The sequence below is a fragment of the Geotrypetes seraphini genome, chromosome 7, assembly GCF_902459505.1.
Source record: "Geotrypetes seraphini chromosome 7, aGeoSer1.1, whole genome shotgun sequence".
Classification (NCBI taxonomy): domain Eukaryota; kingdom Metazoa; phylum Chordata; class Amphibia; order Gymnophiona; family Dermophiidae; genus Geotrypetes; species Geotrypetes seraphini.
This window is the reverse complement of record NC_047090.1, coordinates 176,435,016-176,453,148: the sequence shown is the minus strand read 5'-3', so window position 1 is coordinate 176,453,148 and position 18,133 is coordinate 176,435,016. Positions and strand designations below refer to the sequence as shown.

General features: G+C 40.7%; 1 protein-coding gene across 4 annotated transcripts in view; it reads left to right on the top strand.

Moving 5' to 3' along the window:
- Window positions 1–18,133, top strand: part of DGLUCY (D-glutamate cyclase) — a 125,920-nt gene that overhangs the window by 82,830 nt on the left and 24,957 nt on the right. For all 4 annotated transcript variants that reach the window (XM_033951027.1, XM_033951029.1, XM_033951028.1 and 1 more), the window contains 2 exons: window positions 3,763–4,023; window positions 15,766–15,865. In XM_033951027.1, the coding sequence (XP_033806918.1) occupies window positions 3,763–4,023; window positions 15,766–15,865 (361 nt within the window). The remainder of the gene's footprint in view (window positions 1–3,762; window positions 4,024–15,765; window positions 15,866–18,133) is intronic.

Genomic DNA, 18,133 nt, shown 5'->3' with positions numbered 1-18,133 from the left:
CATCAGCAGCCCGTTCAGAGCGCTGCCACCCAAAGGGATGGGAGGGATAGGTATAACATGGCAAGTGTCAAGGATAGATACCATGTTTCACCGAAAATAAGACATTTCCCCCCAAAATAAGCCCTAGTGCAGTTTTTTTGGAACACAAATTAATATAAAACCGTATCTTATCTTCGGGGAAACACAGTATGTAGAAAAGTAAATATGTAATAAAAGTGCAAGTTTCAAGCATTTTCATTGTTGTATTCATTAGACTATCTTCACTTAAACAAAAGTTATGGAATTGGAGGCATTATTTTCATGCAGTCCTCACATTTTATTTTTATTCCAATTATATTTTTAAACTGGGTTCATGCCGCCTTAACCTGGCACTAAATTTATAGAGACTTGCTGATATTCTAGCCCACATACTGGTGGAATGAGGTTTTTTTTGTATGCATCATTTCATGTGCCCACACATAGTATAAATACAGTACTGTATAAAGTCTGTTCTCATTATTTGTGCGTTCCCAGTGTGCAATTTTGCGTATCCACAGTTGCATCAATTGCTACCAATATTCCCTATTTGCGCCGTTGTGTTCATGTATTCACGGACAGGCTCTTTAAAAAAAAACAAAACAGCTTTCTTTGTTTTCAGTTTCACCTCACAGTCAGCTGTTTGCTTCCATATATGGCCCCCAAGTGTCTGGAGAGTGAATTGCAGGTATTCAAAGAACTACCCCATGCAGGAATCTAATCCTATTTTCCCAATAGTATCCATTGTTCACGTTCTGCAGTTTTGAGGCACATCATGTACTGTTGGAGCTTAACCTATATTTTTCCATAGGCTCAAGTGTTTGGTTATTCACAATTTCACAGTTTGCAAACATTTTCAGGAAACACACTACTGTGAATAACGAGAATGGACTGTACATGAATATAAACCAAGATTTTTGGCCCCAAAATGGGGGTATCAGTTTATATTTGAGTCCATAGCTGTGCACCCTCTCCTCCCAGACCCATTGTAATCCTCCCCTGGGCCTGCCTTAAGCCAAAGCCCTTGTGATCCAACGGTGAGCCGGGTCAGGAGCAATCCCTCCTGCATCCTGTCCTGCCTGACTCTGACTCACCCTGCCTTCTGCACCTGTACATCCTACCTTTTGACATCCTGGTGGTCCAGCAGTGAGCTGGTTCAGGAGCGATCCCTCCCGCATTCTGTCCTGGCCGACTCTGAACCACCGCACCTCCTGGACCTGTAGAGCCTATTGACGCCCTGGTTAGAGAATGACATGGGGAAAAAATCTGTCCCCATCACTGCCTCATCACTGGACCACCATCCCCTTCACCGCCCCGTCTCCACAGCATCCACCCTTCCATCTCGCCACCTCAATGCCCTTTGGCACCCCTCGCGTGGTCCGTGTATCTCCCTCTCTCCCCCTTACTTTCTAAGGTTTCACACTTGTTAAAAGCCGCCGGAGTGTTTGTGCAGTTGCGTGCGTGTGTGGGCGGAAGCTTCTCCTCTGACGCAACCAGAAGTTGTGTCAGAGGAGAAGCTTCTGCCCACACACGCATGTGACTGCACGTACGCTCTGGCGGCTTTCAACAAGTCTGCAACCTTAAAACATGCTGCAAAGGTAAGGGGGAGGGAGGGAGATAGATGATAGATTTGGGGGGTAGGAAAGAGGGAGGGAGCCACGCGCGATCGGTGATCACATGCGTTCCCTCCCTTAACTGCGGGGACAAGGCCATTCACCGCTCCACGGGGCGGTGGATGGCCTTGTCCCCATACCTGCGGTGAGCACGTTTCCCCCCTCCACTGTTTTGGTGGGTTACCCGCGGCTACTCGCGGCTAGCCACAGCTAACATCCACCGTGTCATTCTCTAGCCCTGGTAGTCCAGTGCTGAACCAGGGCAGGAGCAATCTTCTATGCTCCTGCCTCATACAGAGCCACTATCGAAAATGACTACCATGAGTAGTAAGTTCATCTATAGTGGAAGATCACCGGAATCCTCCTTGAATAAAATGACAGTCAGGACTCAACAGTATAAAAGATTCTATTTAAAAAATGAGCCTAAATTCTCTCTCATGCAACCCAAAAGGGGACATTCCATGGGAAGGGCATAGTGGATCATTGGCATTCCCAAACATTACACACACTGTTACAGAATTTTATTTATTTATTTATTTTTTTGGGGGGTGCCCAACTTTTCTCACCAGGATTTACACCTGGCACTACTGTTCCCTCTAAACCAGTGGTCTCAAACTCACGGCCTGCCAGGTACTATTTTGAGGCCCCCGGTATGTTTATCATAATCACAAAAGTAAAACAAAACAGTTTGTTGATCATATGTCTCTTTAGCTATAAATTACAATATTATTATTAAGACTTAGTCAAAAGGAAAGATTTATAAACTATAAAGAGTTTTACCTCATGCAAAATTGTAATTTCTTTAGTAAGACATTAACTATTTTTTCTGAGGCCCTCCAAGTACCTACAAATCCAAAATGTAGCCCTGCAAAGAGTTTGAGTTTGAGACTACTGCTCTAAGCTGAGCGGGAATCTTTCACCTATAATCTTGCCAATAGAGGGCACTGTTTCACTATCACATTCTCAATAGTGGGAGACAGGCAAGCTCTATAGGACTCCAAGGAGCCTGCATGTACCTAGAGATAGAAGACATAGAATTGAAGTACCTCCCCACACTGGCAGCAAAGCAGTTGGAGGACTCCTGCCCGGCTTAGAGGAAACAGTGCCCGGTGCCTAAATTTTAGTTTCAGGAATTGACACCACTGGCTTAGTGCCCTGGGGGGAATAGTAATCTGTCCCAGGCACTATCTTGGCAGGGGCACCAACCTCTTCTCCTCTCTGCTCGCCCACCTCTTCAAATCTTCACCGGCAGCCAGCAGCGTCTCCTACCTGCTGCTTGTGCTGGCCTCAGCTCTTCTGACATCACTTCCTGGTTATGGGACCTGAAATTTAGTGCCAGTGGCATCAGAGGAAGAGCTGAGGCCAGCGCAAGCAGCAGGTAGGAGATGTTGCTGGCAAAGATTTAAAGAGTATGTCGGGAGGAGGGGTACACATTGGGTATAATAGGGAAGAATGTAGGGATTAGGGGGGCACCTCCTTCCCTCGTTATGTCGCTGATGTGGCACTATGTGTTATTCTAAAAAGAGCACTCATTCTAGAGAATGTAGAATAGAGCTGGGCACCAGTTTAGGACCCCATTTACTGAATCTAGTTCTGTATTGTATATCCAAAGAGGTACAGCCTTCCATTTTGAATCACAACTGCCCTTGTGTTTTGTAGGTTTTTACCCACTAAAAGCTCACAGCATTTAAAACTGAATTTCCAAGCCCTTAAATTTAAAAGCTGCATAGAACAGGGGTCTTTTTTTTCTGGTAGACCTGCATGATCTATCTATGATTTTTTTTTTATTTTTTGGTTTCTCTATGAGGGATTCGGCCCATATAGTAGCCTGCATGTTGATGGCCTGATGTTTCAATATTTGATCTTGTGGCCCCTGAGCTGTATTTTGGGAACTCCCCCAATGATACCAATGAGCAGTTTCTTTCATGCATCTCTAGCTCCTGTCTTAGATAGCAGTAAATCGCCATCTGTCCAAAATTCTCTCTTTCAGTTCCCATCCTGATCTTACTTACTATGGTTATTTCATATAAAGCTGCACACACTTAGGAGCAGAAAACAAAGTGAATAATAATGACAAGTGGGAGAAGTATGACATGCTGAAATTCAGGAAATATTTTTTGTTCTTGCTGTTTAGGTAAAAGGGGCATATGTCATCTGTTTGTTAAGGATGAGCTATTGAAGGCTTCACTCTCCCTATCTCATGCCAAGTCAGTACTCATCACCACCGGATTTCCAACCCATTTTAATCATGAGCCCCCTGAAGAGAATGATGGCCCTCCAGGAGCCATTGCTATGGCAGCCATGCTACAGGCCTTAGGCAAGGAGGTTACCATAGTAACCGACCAGAGGGCCATAAGCCTGAATCAGAAGATTATTGAAGATGCCACAAAGCAAGGTAAGGTTTTGCCGATGGAGCACAACTTAGGAGACTGGCTGATTTCATTTTATATTTTTAAAATAAGAATCTATGCCCAATTTTTACTCCTTACCATATTTCAGCAACAGATGATATTTGTCTTAAAAATTTGTGGATTCTTCTCATCATTATGTGGTGTGTTTTTTCTTGCTGAGAAAAATAATTCTGAGACCTAAAACAAATTTGGGTTTAATTATTTTCCTTTTCCAATAAAGGCTACAATGGACATTTCCCTGCCCCAGAGGGCTTACAATCTAAGTTTTACCTGAGGTAAAAGAGGGTGAAGAAACTTGCCCAACATCACAATGAGTAATAGTGAGATTTAAATGCTGACTTCCCTGGCTCTCAGGCAAAAAACGAGCAGAAATGCCAAAAGACTGAGCCAGAGACTCCTTGCCGGGCAAACTATTGCTCCATAAAATAATACAAGAATAAAACCTACTCAATGATAAATAATTTGTGATATGAGCCCTGAGTGTGAGAAAGTAAGCTAAAGAGCCAACAGGAACTGCAGCTCGAGTGCTTAATTCTAGGCAGAGCAAGTGAGCAGAGAGCTCACTTACCTGTCGCACACCATCATCGGGCTCAAACGTGTGCTACCATAGTGAATCAGTGTAATCACTGGACATAGTGTGAAAAAATCGATCAAAACTTGTATGAAAATGTATATATGGAGCAATGTATGCCAGGGGAATAAACCCACAATTTAACGGCAGGAGAATCAAGCACGGTCTTAGCCCTCTCCACAAGATGGAAACATTCAAAAATACTTAGCTTTAAGCGGGATAGTAGAACAAGTTAACGATCGAGATAGCAGAAGATACTTGATTTGTAGTCATCTTTGCGATGGTTCAACCAAGCAGTGGTTTCAGGAACCAGCACTAGCAGGAACAAGCAGGACGCCACCAAAATCAAGAGGTTGGCAAGCAGAAAGTGAAAGAGAGGCTAAGGGGAGGAGCTTAGCCTCTTTTTTTTTTTTTGCCTCTTTGAAGTATCTCAGTGCATCTTCTTTTTGAGATTAGTTTTGTTTTGAATATTAGGCCACTCCTGTAGTCCCTTTAGTAAGGAAATGGATTTCCTAAGAGTGTTTCTGGGTATATTTACGGCTTCTTTTACAAAGCCACGCTAGCGGCTGCCACGCAGCAACAGTCCCAAAGCCCTCTAAATCTGTATGGGCTTTGGGGCCGTTAGTGGAGCGCAGCCGCTAGCGTGGCTTTGTAAAAGAGGCCGTTAATCTTTATGTCCAGTCCTTATACTGTATACTGTCTCCTGTCCTAATAAGCAAGAGTGATGTAGAGCAGGACATCAGGCATTCGGATATATCATGAACCAAACCTTTTGTTATCTTGCATGCCTAGTCAGTAGATTACATGCACTTAATATTTTGGAGGGAACTAGTATACATACTATTATTCTATTTGCTAGTTAGCTGTCCAAACGTCCTAATGAAGTGTTAAGACTTTTCACAATATCTATACAGTATTAAACAAATAGCTTTTTTATACAGAGAGAGAATTAAAATGCAACTAGTATAACAAAGTGTTTCCTGTTAAGCAGGCTTCGGATATGTAAATAATTCAGGCTGCTTTCATTTTTTTTTTCATTAATGTCTAGAAGGCAAAGCAGAATACTGTGTATTGCAGTTGAGTGTGAGTCGAGAAGGTTTTTCTTCCATTACTACTGTGAGAAATGAAATTACTAGTATATTTCTAATAGTGCTAATTATTGCAGGATGTCATAAAGGTGTTAACATAAACTTTAAGAAAAAGGTAACATAATATATACACACAGACACAGGGATACATTACTAATATGTGGTAATAAGAATTGAATAAAATATTGATAAAAGTTGTCAATTAATACAGAAAGTAATAACACATAATTTCAGTAGAGGGAATTTGTTTAACACTGTGTGCATATAGCAATAAGAATTATTGCTGAATCATAAGAAGGAAGGGGGGAATTAATGGAACAGTACTCTATATTGTATGAACACAATGCCTACAGTCAAGGAAAGTACAGAATCTGATGGCTCAACATAACTAACCCTAAGGGCTGTTGTTTAAAAGACTAGCCCGAGGATGTCACAAGAGGGGCAATAATGTGAGGAGGAGTAGTGGCCCAAATATGAGCAATTGTAAATAGGGTCGGAGGTCTGAAGAATAAGAGTAATAGGAGAAGTTAATTAGGGGCGGAGAGACAGGAAGAAGTGAAGAAAGTGTTTGATAGGTTGTGAACTGCCAGTGCTCTATCCAGTAAGCAGGCAGGTAGATGGGACTTAAAATGTTTACACTAACTATAAAACTAATGAATGTACTGAACTAAGTGTGCCTTCTTTGTCATTCTTTTGATGCAAATTGGACACCCTTTCTGGTCAGGAGGAAAATAAACAATCTCTGTTTTACCAAAGACTTCTGGAGTAGAGAATGACTGTTACCTCAGGTAGCCACGGGTAACATGCCGAAATGGGGAGGGAAAAAAATGGTTGCTGCGGGTATGGAGACAAGGCCATTCATCATCCTGTAGAGTGGTAAATGGCTTTGTCTCCGCAGTTAAGTATTTTGCGTACATTGCCTCACTTATCACCCCTCATAATTGCACGATCCAGCAGCCTCCTAGCTCCTTCCTCCTGATCACTGCAGTCTGAACATCTCACTTCATCCCTTCCCCTCACTTTCGCTGGCAATTTTCATTTTTTTTGTCTTCAAATGGCATGAGCTTTTACACAAGTTGTGCACAGCAGCCTGAAACTTCTCCTCTGACATAACCAGAAACAGGAAGTTGCATCAGAGGAGAAGTTTCAGTGCAGCCGCACGGGACTTGAGAAAAGGCTTGGGCCACTCGGAGACAGAAAAATGAAAATTGCCAGCGATGGGGAAAGGAGGGAGGGAGATAGATGCCCGGACCACAGCGATTGGGAGGGAGGGGGCTGCTGGACTACACAAAGGGTGCTGAAGGAAAGTGGAGAGAGAGGAACAGATGCTGCATGCAAGTGGGTAGGAGAGAGAGAGGGGAACACACTGGAAGGAAGTGGAGAGGGAGGGGAGGGGGCTGCTAGACCATGCAAAGGGCGCTGAAGGGAAGTGGAGAGAGAGGAACAGATGCTGCATGCAAGTGGGTAGGAGAGAGAGGGAAACACACTGGAAGGAAGTGGAGAGGGAGGGGAGGGATGAGTAGACGCTGCATGGAAGTGAGTAGGAAAGAGGGGAGAAGATGCTGAAGGAAAGTGGGGAGGGGAGAGAGTGGAACAGATGCTGAAGGGAAGTGGGGAGAGAGAGAGGAACATAAGAACATAAGCAGTGCCTCTGCCGGGTCAGACCACAGGTCCATCCTGCCCAGCAGTCCGCTCCCGCGGTGGCCAAAAACAGGTCAAGGCCTGTCTGAATCATCAGAAGGGCTCCCCTGTCACCTTGGTTTCCCATTTAAGTTCTGCCCTCCTATCGAAGTCCTAGCCCTCCGGTCTTGCACATGCACGACCAGGTTGGTTTACTCAGGGAGCACATACTGGATGGAAGGAGGGGATAAAGAAAAAAGGGCACATGCTGGATTGGAGAACAGATAACAGATCTGAGGGGAGGAAAGGAGAGATGCTAAAAAGCACCTGGGGGAAGGAAAGATGGAAGGGAAGAAGACAGAGATACCAGACTGGAGGGAGCAGAGGGAAGAAGATGGGGGTGTGTGGAGGGAGAGATGGAAGGGAGGGTCACAGTTTCTGGTAGAAGCATAGAAATAGAGCAGATTCCATATGGAAGAGGCAGCGAGAAGGCAGACAGTGGATGGAAGAAATAGAAGGACAAGAAGATGAGGAAAGCAGAAACCAGACAACAAAGGTAGAAAAAAATTCTGTTTCTTTTTATACTTTTTTTAAAAAATCATCTTTATTCATTTCAAAGTAACAGTAACATGCAAACATTAGCCAGTAATATCACCAAGAAACGACCATGTCATAAGTAACAATACAAAATTAAACCAGATCATAATGCAATCAGTCAAAGAGTATAGTATATTAATAAGAAAGAAAGAAAGAAAACCTCCCGCCTCCCTCCCCTGAAATCCCCAGGCCAAGTGAGTATTAATGTAGAGTGGTCATATACTTTAGAGCAAACCAGCAACACTTCGAGCATTCAAGAGTTGACTATGTGCCACTGGTGGTTTCTTTTTAATGCTTTAATAAAATAAGTTCAGTATAAAACTATTTGAGTCTTGTGCGGATGGGATTAGATGGTTTGCAGGGATGGGACCAGGGGCCAAGCTCATAGGGACGGGGTGGAGATGGGAACAGATTTTTTCCCCGTGTCATTCTCTGTTCTGAAGTTTTCACTATGATCGCTTTTCTTACAGTACTACTACTACTATTTATTATTTCTATAATGCACACAGCATTAAACACGCAAGAGATAGTACCTGTTCAAAAGAGCTTACAATCTAATTATGACAAACAGGACAAAAGGGTAACTCTATACACGCAGCTCAGGTAGGCAATTACAAAAGAAAAGTTGAGGCAGATAGATTAGGGGACTATAGAGGGAATTACAAACAGATATGGGTGCTTTACAATTGGGTTGGAGTTAGGACTTAAATGCAGCTTCAAAAAGTGGGCTTTCAGCATGGATTTGAATACTTCCAGAGATTGAGCCTGACGTACTGAGTAGAGAAAACCCGCAGGAACGGGGAGAAAAACAACTGGTTGCCATGGGTACAGGGAGAAGGCCATTCACCGGCCGGTGGAGGTATGCGTATCCTTCAGTTCCTCTAGTAGAAAGAACATGTTTGTCTGTAATTGAATTGGATAAAGGAGATGCTTTTGAAATGATTAGAATAAGGCATGTTAGCTGAAGAATATTCTAAGTGAAGTACAGGTGAATCTTCAATACCCTTTTCACGTTTATTGCCACCTTCCATAAGAACAGAACCCAACTATCTCAACTACCGGAAAAGATTGAAAATCTACCTGTTGGACAAACTACTACCGACTTGAGCCTCTGCACTCTCACCTTGACAGTGCGTCAGTCCACCACCGTGTAATTTAGTTGTTTTTCTCCCCGCAACAATGTCTTTTTTTTTTTTTTAATTCTTTATTCATTTTTAAACTTTCATCAAGTGTACAGAATTCATAATAAACACTATTAATTAGATCACTTGAACATCTTATCATTGTATCTTATAAATATAAATGCAACCCTCCCTCTAAGCCCATTATTCATTATAAGATCATAAACCCTCCCATTAAACCCTTCCCCTCTTTCAACACCGCAACAATGTAATCCTCCTTTGTAATATGTTGTATCTCTCCCTCTGACACAGTCTTCCTTTCTTCTATATTTTGTAATTATTTCCCTGTGTTACTACATGGGTCTCTTAACTTGTAAATTGCCTTAAACCTGTACTGGAAAAATGTGATCAATCTAATCTAATCTTTGATTTTTTTTATACCAAATTCACCCCAACAGGAGGGCTCAACTCAGTTAACAAAATATTAATAAAATTATACAGGAGATTAGAACAGAAACTATATCTTTTAGCCAGAATTTTATCTTTTATGATTGATTATTTGAAAAAGAAGGATCATTAGTAAATTTCTGAAATAAATATGTCTTCAGTATTTTGATGAGAGAACTCTAATTATAGAAGGCAGGTCATTCCAAACTTTTACAAATAAAAAAGAAAATGATCGACAAAAATTGGCCATAGTTTTTATTCCTTTAACCATGGGAAAGCCAAGTTTATATTTCTGAGAGCTCCTAGAATTAGAGATTTCTTGTGAACTAAATGAGACAGGAACCAAAGAAAAAATACCATATAGGATTTTGAAAATTACAGTTGCACATATAAATTGGATCCTCCAGGGCTGGACGGAGGCGGAGCTTAACCAAGATAGCAGTTTGAAGGCTGCAGGAAGATGCCGATGCAGTCTATATTGAATATTTACCTAGCCTTATGGTGAAAAGGAAGTCAAAAGCCCGGGTCTTCCTGGAAGAATCTGCGTCGCAGACCGGCCGATGTACTTCTTTGTGCAGCATGTCCCTCAAATGCAGCAGCCGGAGGAATCCTCAGCAGGAGGAAATGCGCTAGCTGAGGCGCAGGAGCCCTCCCTCGAGGGTGTGACTTTATCTCTGGAGGAGCGGAGTCATCCGGTTTGTCCCGTGGCGGCGGGAGCAGCTGGAGCGGTGGAGGAGCTGCCGACGCAAGGCCTGAATTGGGACGCTCTCACGCTGACCCAGCAGGGCGGGGAATCTAGCCCTGTGAGGAGGCAGGAGGAGAGTTCTTTGCCAGCACTGCAGCCGGAGGGGAGACTGGAACAAGTACAAATTCTTTCAAAGATATCTACTACTGCAAATACAGGTACTGTTGTTTCTGCAGAGGGTCTCAGCGCTGGGTTTTTGCCTCTACAAAAGCCTGAAGTCTTCAATAAGGAGTCGATTTGGGAAACTATATCTCATCTCCAGATCTCTCTGGGAAATCAAATGCAGCAACTTTATCAAATTTTGCACCACTGGACTTTCAGAAAGTTTGGGATTAAAAAATAAAGTTTCAAGCTTGGAAAATAAATCAGAGGACTTTTACACCAGATTTAAAACTTTGGAAATACAAGCACTAACCTGGGTTAAGGATAATGCAAGTCTTCGTTTCAAGCAAGAAATGGTTGAAAATTCAATAAGGAGATGTAATTTGCAGATTATTAACTTTCCAAAAGTGTTTTCTATACCTGCAATAGTTATGTTTAAATGCTATTTAAATGAAGTTTTGAAAGTACCTGAGTCTTCTTATCCACCTCTTTCTAAAATATATTACCTACCTAAAAGAGTTAGGTCTCAAAATCACCAATCATCAGAATTTATCTGCTGATAGTTTGGATTTATCTAATTTCCTGGAAGGGTCGGATACTGAGACTCAAGGTCCTGTTACTTTATTGGTTCAATTTGCTATTGACTCAGATAGGGAATGGATGCTTAAGTTGTTTTTTTAAATATAAAGACATTCCCTTTCTATCAAATAAAATAAGAATGTATCCAGACGTATCTCGTCCTACCCAGAAGAGAAGGATCAGTTTCTTATTTTAAGACCTCAGGCTGTGAAGTTAGGGGCGACCTTTGTCCTGAGATACCCCTTTAAGTGTATTTTGGTATATAAAGAAAACAGATATGTTTTCTATGAGCCGCAGCAGTTATCTAAATTCATTTTGTCTAAGGATGACAAGTAATTAACCCTTGATTTCAGCCTCTTTTAATCCGCTCAGAGATGAATAGTTTGAGAGCACTCAAGCCTCATCTATAAGTTTTCCTGTTATTTATTTGATGGTAAATCAACAAATTTTTAGCTCCATCTCCATATAAATTGTGGACTAACCATACTTTGTAATATAATATATACCTGATATAGTTATGATTTCGAACAGTGATTTATTCTGTATTGTTTTATCTTTCTTTGCATTGTATTTTTTTTCTGTTTTTTGACTGAGAATGTCAAAATTATAAAAATAATTAAAAAAAAAATAATAATAATAATAAATTGGATCCTCCAGTAAACAGGAAGACAGTGAAGGGATCTCGGTAAAGGTGTGACATGATCATATTTATGTTTACCGTCTATCAGTTTTAGCCGCCATATTCTGAATGAGTTGTAGCCTCCTCAAATTACATTTACATAAACAAGCATAAAGCGAGTTGCCATAGCCCAACGGAGATAAAATAATGGCCTGAACCAAACTGCAAAATGATGCTGAAAAAAAAGATCACGTCCTCTACTAAGCATCTTTAAACTGAAAAAGCATTTTTTAATAACATGATTAATTTGATTAGATAATGAGAGTGAAGAATCCAGAATAAAACCCAGAATTCTAGATGAAAAATCAATTCTCAGTGAGTCACCAGAGGCTAACGAAATTGAGCTAGGCAACTGATTTAGATTAGAAAAATGTTCAGCATGTTCTGAAAAGTATTAAAAACATGCCATGGTACAATTGACAGATTTACTCTGACATATATATAGTTTGTATATTTCTTATTTAAAAGAAATCTGGTAGAAAAAAAAAATGGTCTTAGAGATATTTGGAGCATTGAGATTAAGCATCAGATTAATGCATCTCAATGGCCACGACTTTGGTCTTGGAGGATAAGATGTACACTGTCAGCATCTATGAGACAAACTTGGTTTTTTATTTTACATAGAGCTCTATGGACCCCTACACGTTTACATAGAATTGATAGCTCTAAGTCTAATAGATGCTGGCATTGTCATCTAGAAGCAGGGACATTAGATCATCTTTTATTCTATTGTCCATTCATATTAACATTTTGGAAATCAATTTGGCCCCAAATCAATAGGATGTTAGAAAATCCTGTAGCCTTGACATACGATACAATTCTATTTGGTACTGCAATGAGATCTCAAAGTCAAATTTCATCAAATAACAACAAACTTTTATTTATAATGACTGGAATAGCAGTACAACAAATTACACACAACCGGAAAAATTGTGACAGATTGAACTATAATTTTTGGTGGAACTCAGTTTGCCATATATATAAAATGGAACATACATTTGCAACACAAAAAGGATATATGGATAAATTCAAAAAAATTTGGGGACCATTAACAAAATATTGTAATAATTAAATTTCATTTTCCCATAATAAGAAAATAGTTAAAGAAGAAAGGGAGGGAGGGGATATGGGAGGGGGATTTATACTCTTTATTATAAATTAATAAATGATATTCATACATGAAAACAATGTAATAAAGAGAGGGGAAAAAGGTTAATAATTTAAAAAATAATTGATAAAATCATTACAATATATATGTTGTATAACTTTATAAGAAAAATAATTAGAGTTATATGATATATAAAATCATAAGAAATATAAGATAAGAAATGTTATGTACAAAATATATTATAGAAATATCAAGTGTACTATATTATTAAGATAATTGTATGAAAATTTATGACACTTGTTGTTAAATGAAAAAATCAATAAAAAACTTAAATCATTAAAAGAAATCTGGTACTTTAGCAATCTGTTGTATTTGTTTTTGTTAGTCTGCTGCGAGGGAATGAAATTTCAAAGAAATTAGGCTAAGTGCTAGATAAGAAATGAGTGAAACAGGATGGTGGGCTTTACTAATGCTAGCACTGGCACCTGATGTATTTTGCAGTATGTGTAAGTGGAATATTTTAGCCTGAGTGGTGAGCATTTCTTAGGGTGTGTTAGGGCGGAAGGTCGGTGCTTTAGAACAATAAAATGCAGCTCCATTAGATGCACAAATTTAATACTGTATCAGCCATAATTTTAGAAAAACATCCAGGCATTTTAATGTTACGTAGGTTAGGGCTTATTTTCTGATATCAGGGCGATGGCCTTTTCGATAGCTAGGCCTTCCTTGTGGAGTAAGTTGCCAGGGAATTTAGATTTGTGTAGTATAGAAGGACATCCTGGTTTATTTGAGGGATGAGTGAGGTATTGCAGTGAAATGATATGTAGAAATTTCAATGTTGTACTGTTTTTCTCTCCTGTCTGAAAAGTTCTCGGCCCAACCAACAAAGATGGGGCAGCCTCCATCGAGGGCTATACATACACATAGGGCTCCTTTTACAAAGGTGGGCTAGCGTTTTTAGCGCACGCACCGGATTAGCGTGCGCTAGCTGAAAAACTACTGCCCGCTTAAGAGGAGGCAGTAGCGGCTAGCATGCGCTATTCCGTGCGTTAAAGTCCTAATGCGCCTTCGTAAAAGAAGCCCTTCGTCCAGTGATTTTTCCACGTTTTTCATTCTGTCGGAAAATAACAGAATGAAAAAAAGGGGAGAATTACTGGACTAAGTGTATAGACCTCAATGGAGACTGCCCCAACTTTGTTGGTAGGGCTGGGAACTTTTCAACAGCCCCTTTTATTAGAATTAACTTAGGATGTATGTGGAATATAAGTGGAATAAATCAATCTCAGAAGCCTACCTCCTATCCTTCATTCAATGTTCATGTCCTTGGTTCTTAATCTTGTTGTAAACCGCTGAGATTTGCGTTATAGAACAAAAATGGTATAAACTGTGACCCACTTAGAGTTTCTGCAAGGTGTTGCTACATGTTAACTGTTAATGTGGCAGATAATGCAGAGCAGTTCATGCCACCTCAGAGGTGTAGCTAAATGCACTGCGCATTATTTGACATGCATTTAACACATTAACTTTTCTTCTGCATTAGCTGCATTCTCTCTAGAGCAGCACTCACTGATACTGTAGCAATAAGCATCTGTGCTGGCTGTCATTCATTTGGTTTATATGATTTCAATTTATGATATATGGTGTTACAAGAGATCACAACTCCTGATGCAGGCTTTCAAGTGCCGAAACACGGCCCTGTGTTGAGTCATATCTTTGTGTGTTGGACTCTCAGAGCTTCTTATGATGGCTACTTAATAGAATTGTGGATACAGATGTTCTGGAGATAATTTATTAAACACTGACATATAAAATCATGAAAATTCAATTTAAAAAGTACAATAATAAAAAATACAGTGATAAAAATCCACCCGGACCCTACACGGTCCGTGTTTCGGTGAACACGCCTTCCTCAGGGGTCCAATGGTTTGCAAACTCACATATAAAGAATTGGACTGAAAATAGTCTATTGTCTTTAAACGTGTGAGCAAAGAACACCACAGACAAGCTGAAATAGCAAAAAAATGTCAGTGTTTAATAAATTATCTCCAGAACATCTGTATCCACAGTTTTTGTTTTTGTTTTCATTGGTGGATTGTTTTCACTGTGGATCATTGGGTCTCCCCATTTTTCTTTGTTGTACTTAATAGAATTATCATTTGATTAAACTCCAACTATTTGGAAGACCATTCTTCTATACCCCTTTTTTTTTGGGGGGGGGGAGGGTTGATATAACAAACCCCAGCATTTAAAATTTCTTTTCTGCCCTGCAATTAAATTTTGTTGGGGAAAATTATTGCTTGGTCAAAATATATCTAGCCAAAAAAAAAAAAGACAGTCGGCCTAGGAAGCATTCCAAAGGTGTAGTTTTCACTTTGGCTGGTCAATGCTGAAATTGCACATTCCATGTCCATCCTGAAATTAACAATTTTATCTGGTTTATTTTAGATTGGATATTAAGCCTGCACAGTTAATTTGACAAAGTTGGTCAACTGACTGGATCCAGAAAGGTCTGGCTTTAATATTGGGTCTCTGAACATTTTTAAATAATTGAAACTAGTGAATTGACCCAGAATTAGGTTTATGATATCCTGCTCAGCCAATATGAAAGCATTTTGGGCAATTGTTGATATCATCATAATGCAGTGTTAAACAAAATATGATCAGATACAGGACAGGAACAGGAAAGGGGAAATGATGGAGCTGACAGCTGTAATCTCACTTCCCAGCTCATCCATTTTGATCTACTTGCCCTGGATTGGTAGCATGGAATGTTGCTACTCTTTGAGGTTCCGGAATCTTGCTATTCTTTAGGATTCTAAATGGAATGTTGCTACTTTTTGGGTTTGGCCAGGTACTAGTGACCTGGAACAGGCTCCTGGGCTTGATGGACCGTTGGTCTGACCCAGTAAGGCTATTCTTATGTTCTTACATTATTTTTTCTACAGTATGGATGATTTTAGAAAGGATTTTCTCTTATTTATCTACAAATGTAAGCAGGAGACAGTGTTACTGTATATTAGAACTTACGTGCAGTCCTTGCAGTATGATGGTGTTTTGTCTTTTATACAGGTGTCTTGAAAGCACCCATTCCTCTTGTAAGTTATCAGGGGGAGGATGCAGAATCTGCTTTGAAGTTTCTGTGCCAGGACGGAAATCCCGAAGCCGCCAGGTATGTTTAAATGGTTCTTTCTTGGGAGTGATGGTGTTCGTTGAGGGCCAGATAAGAAGTTTGCATATAGGTTGGGCAGAAAAGGTCAAAACACCTACTGGCATGATTTTTGACTTGTACTTCCCCCCTCCCCCCCTCCCCAAGAACTCGAATTTCTCTCAATTTATGGAAGGAAATAAAAATCCATAGAAGAAATTAGAACATAAGAATTGCCGCTGCTGGGTCAGACCAGTGGTCCATCGTGCCCTGCAGTCTGCACACGCGGCGGCTCTTGGTCAAAAACCAGCGCCCTAACTGAGACTAGCCCTACCTGCGTACGTTCTGGTTCAGCAGGAACTTGTCTAACTTTGCCTTGAATCCCTGGAGGGTGTTTTCCCCTAAGACAGACTCCGGAAGATCGTTCCAGTTTTCCACCACTCTCTGGGTGAAGAAGAACTTCCTTATGTTCGTACGGAATCTATCCTCTTTTAATTTTAGAGAGTGTCCTCTTGTTCTCCCTACCTTGGAGAGGGTGAACAACCTGTCTTTATCTACTTTGTCTTGAATCCCTAGATGGTGTTTTCCCCTACAACAGCCTCCAGAAGAGCATTCCAGTTTTCTACCACTCTCTGGGTGAAGAAGAACTTCCTTACGTTTGTATGGAATCTGTCCCCTTTTAACTTTAGAGAGTACCCTCTCGTTCTCCCTACCTTGGAGAGGGTGAACAACCTGTCTTTATCTACTTTGTCTTGAATCCCTAGATGGTGTTTTCCCCTACAACAACCTCCAGAAGAGCATTCCAGTTTTCTACCACTCTCTGGGTGAAGAAGAACTTCCTTACGTTTGTATGGAATCTGTCCCCTTTTAACTTTAGAGAGTACCCTCTCGTTCTCCCTACCTTGGAGAGGGTGAACAACCTGTCCTTATCTACTAAGTCTATTCCCTTCAGTACCTTGAATGTTTCGATCATGCCCCCTCTCAATCTCCTCTGTTCGAGGGAGAAAAGACCCAGTTTCTCTAATCTTTCACTGTACGGAAACTCCTCCAGCCCCTTAACCATCTTAGTCACTCTTCTCTGGACCCTTTCAAGTAGTACCGTGACTTATAAAATCTTCTGCCAAACTGCTGTGAGACTTGTATGTGAGAGTGCTGAGTTTAGGCATCCAGGAAAAAGGCCCACCATGACTAAATCAAATTAAGAAGCATAAATTTGTGTCTGTTGGAGCCCACAGTACATTTTGCACAAGAATTTGTATTTACATGGAATTTTCTGTCATGTTTTTCTTCTTTCAAAAGTTGGAAACATGAGAGTTACTGCACTGGGTCAGACCAAGGATCCATCTAGTCCAGTATCCTGTTTCCAACTGTGGCCAGGTGTCAGAATCCCAAACACCTGGCAAGGTTCCATGCTATTTAACCTCAGGGCTTATTAGTGTTTTCCTAGGTCTACCTGAATAGCAGTTTATGGGCTTTTCCTCCAGGAATTTGTCCAAACTTTTTTTTTTTAAACTAGCTACATTAAGAGCTCCTTTTACGAAGCCGCGTTAGCGTTTTAATGCGCGTAATAGCGCGCACTAAACTGCCGGCCACACTAGACGCTAACGCCATCATTGAGCTGGCGTTAGTTCTAGCCACGTAGCACGGGTTTAGCGCGCACTAAAAATCTGCGTGCGCTAAAACCGCTAACGCAGCTTCGTAAAAGGAGCCCTAACTGTTTTTACCACTTGCTCCAGCAAAGAATTCCAGCTTAACAATACACTGAGTGAAAAAAAATAGTGCTCTTATTTATTTATTTCTTAAATGTGCCACTATATAACTTCATGATGTGTCCTCTAGTCCTTGTCCTTTTCGAAAGACTAAACCATTGATTCAAGTTTTCTCAGGATTTTATAGACCTCTTTTTTTTTTTTTTTTATAATCCCCCCTCAGCTTTCTCCTTTCCAAGCTGAGGAGCCCTAACCTCATTAGCCTGCCTTCACACGAGAGAATTTCCATCCTCTTTATCATTGTGGTGGCTCTTCTTTGAACCTTTTCTAATTCCACTATATCTTTTTTTGAGATTCGGTGACCAGAATTGAATGCAATATTCAAGGTGAGGTGGCACCATGGAGAGATACAGAGGCATAATATTATTTTCCATCCCTTTCTTAATAATTCCTAGCATCCTGTTTGCTTTTTTGGCTGCTACCGCACACAGGGCAGACTTCAGCATAATGTGTATAATGACATTTATATCTTTTTCTTGGGTGCTAACTCCTAAGGTGGGCCCTAGCATCTGGTAGCTGTGAT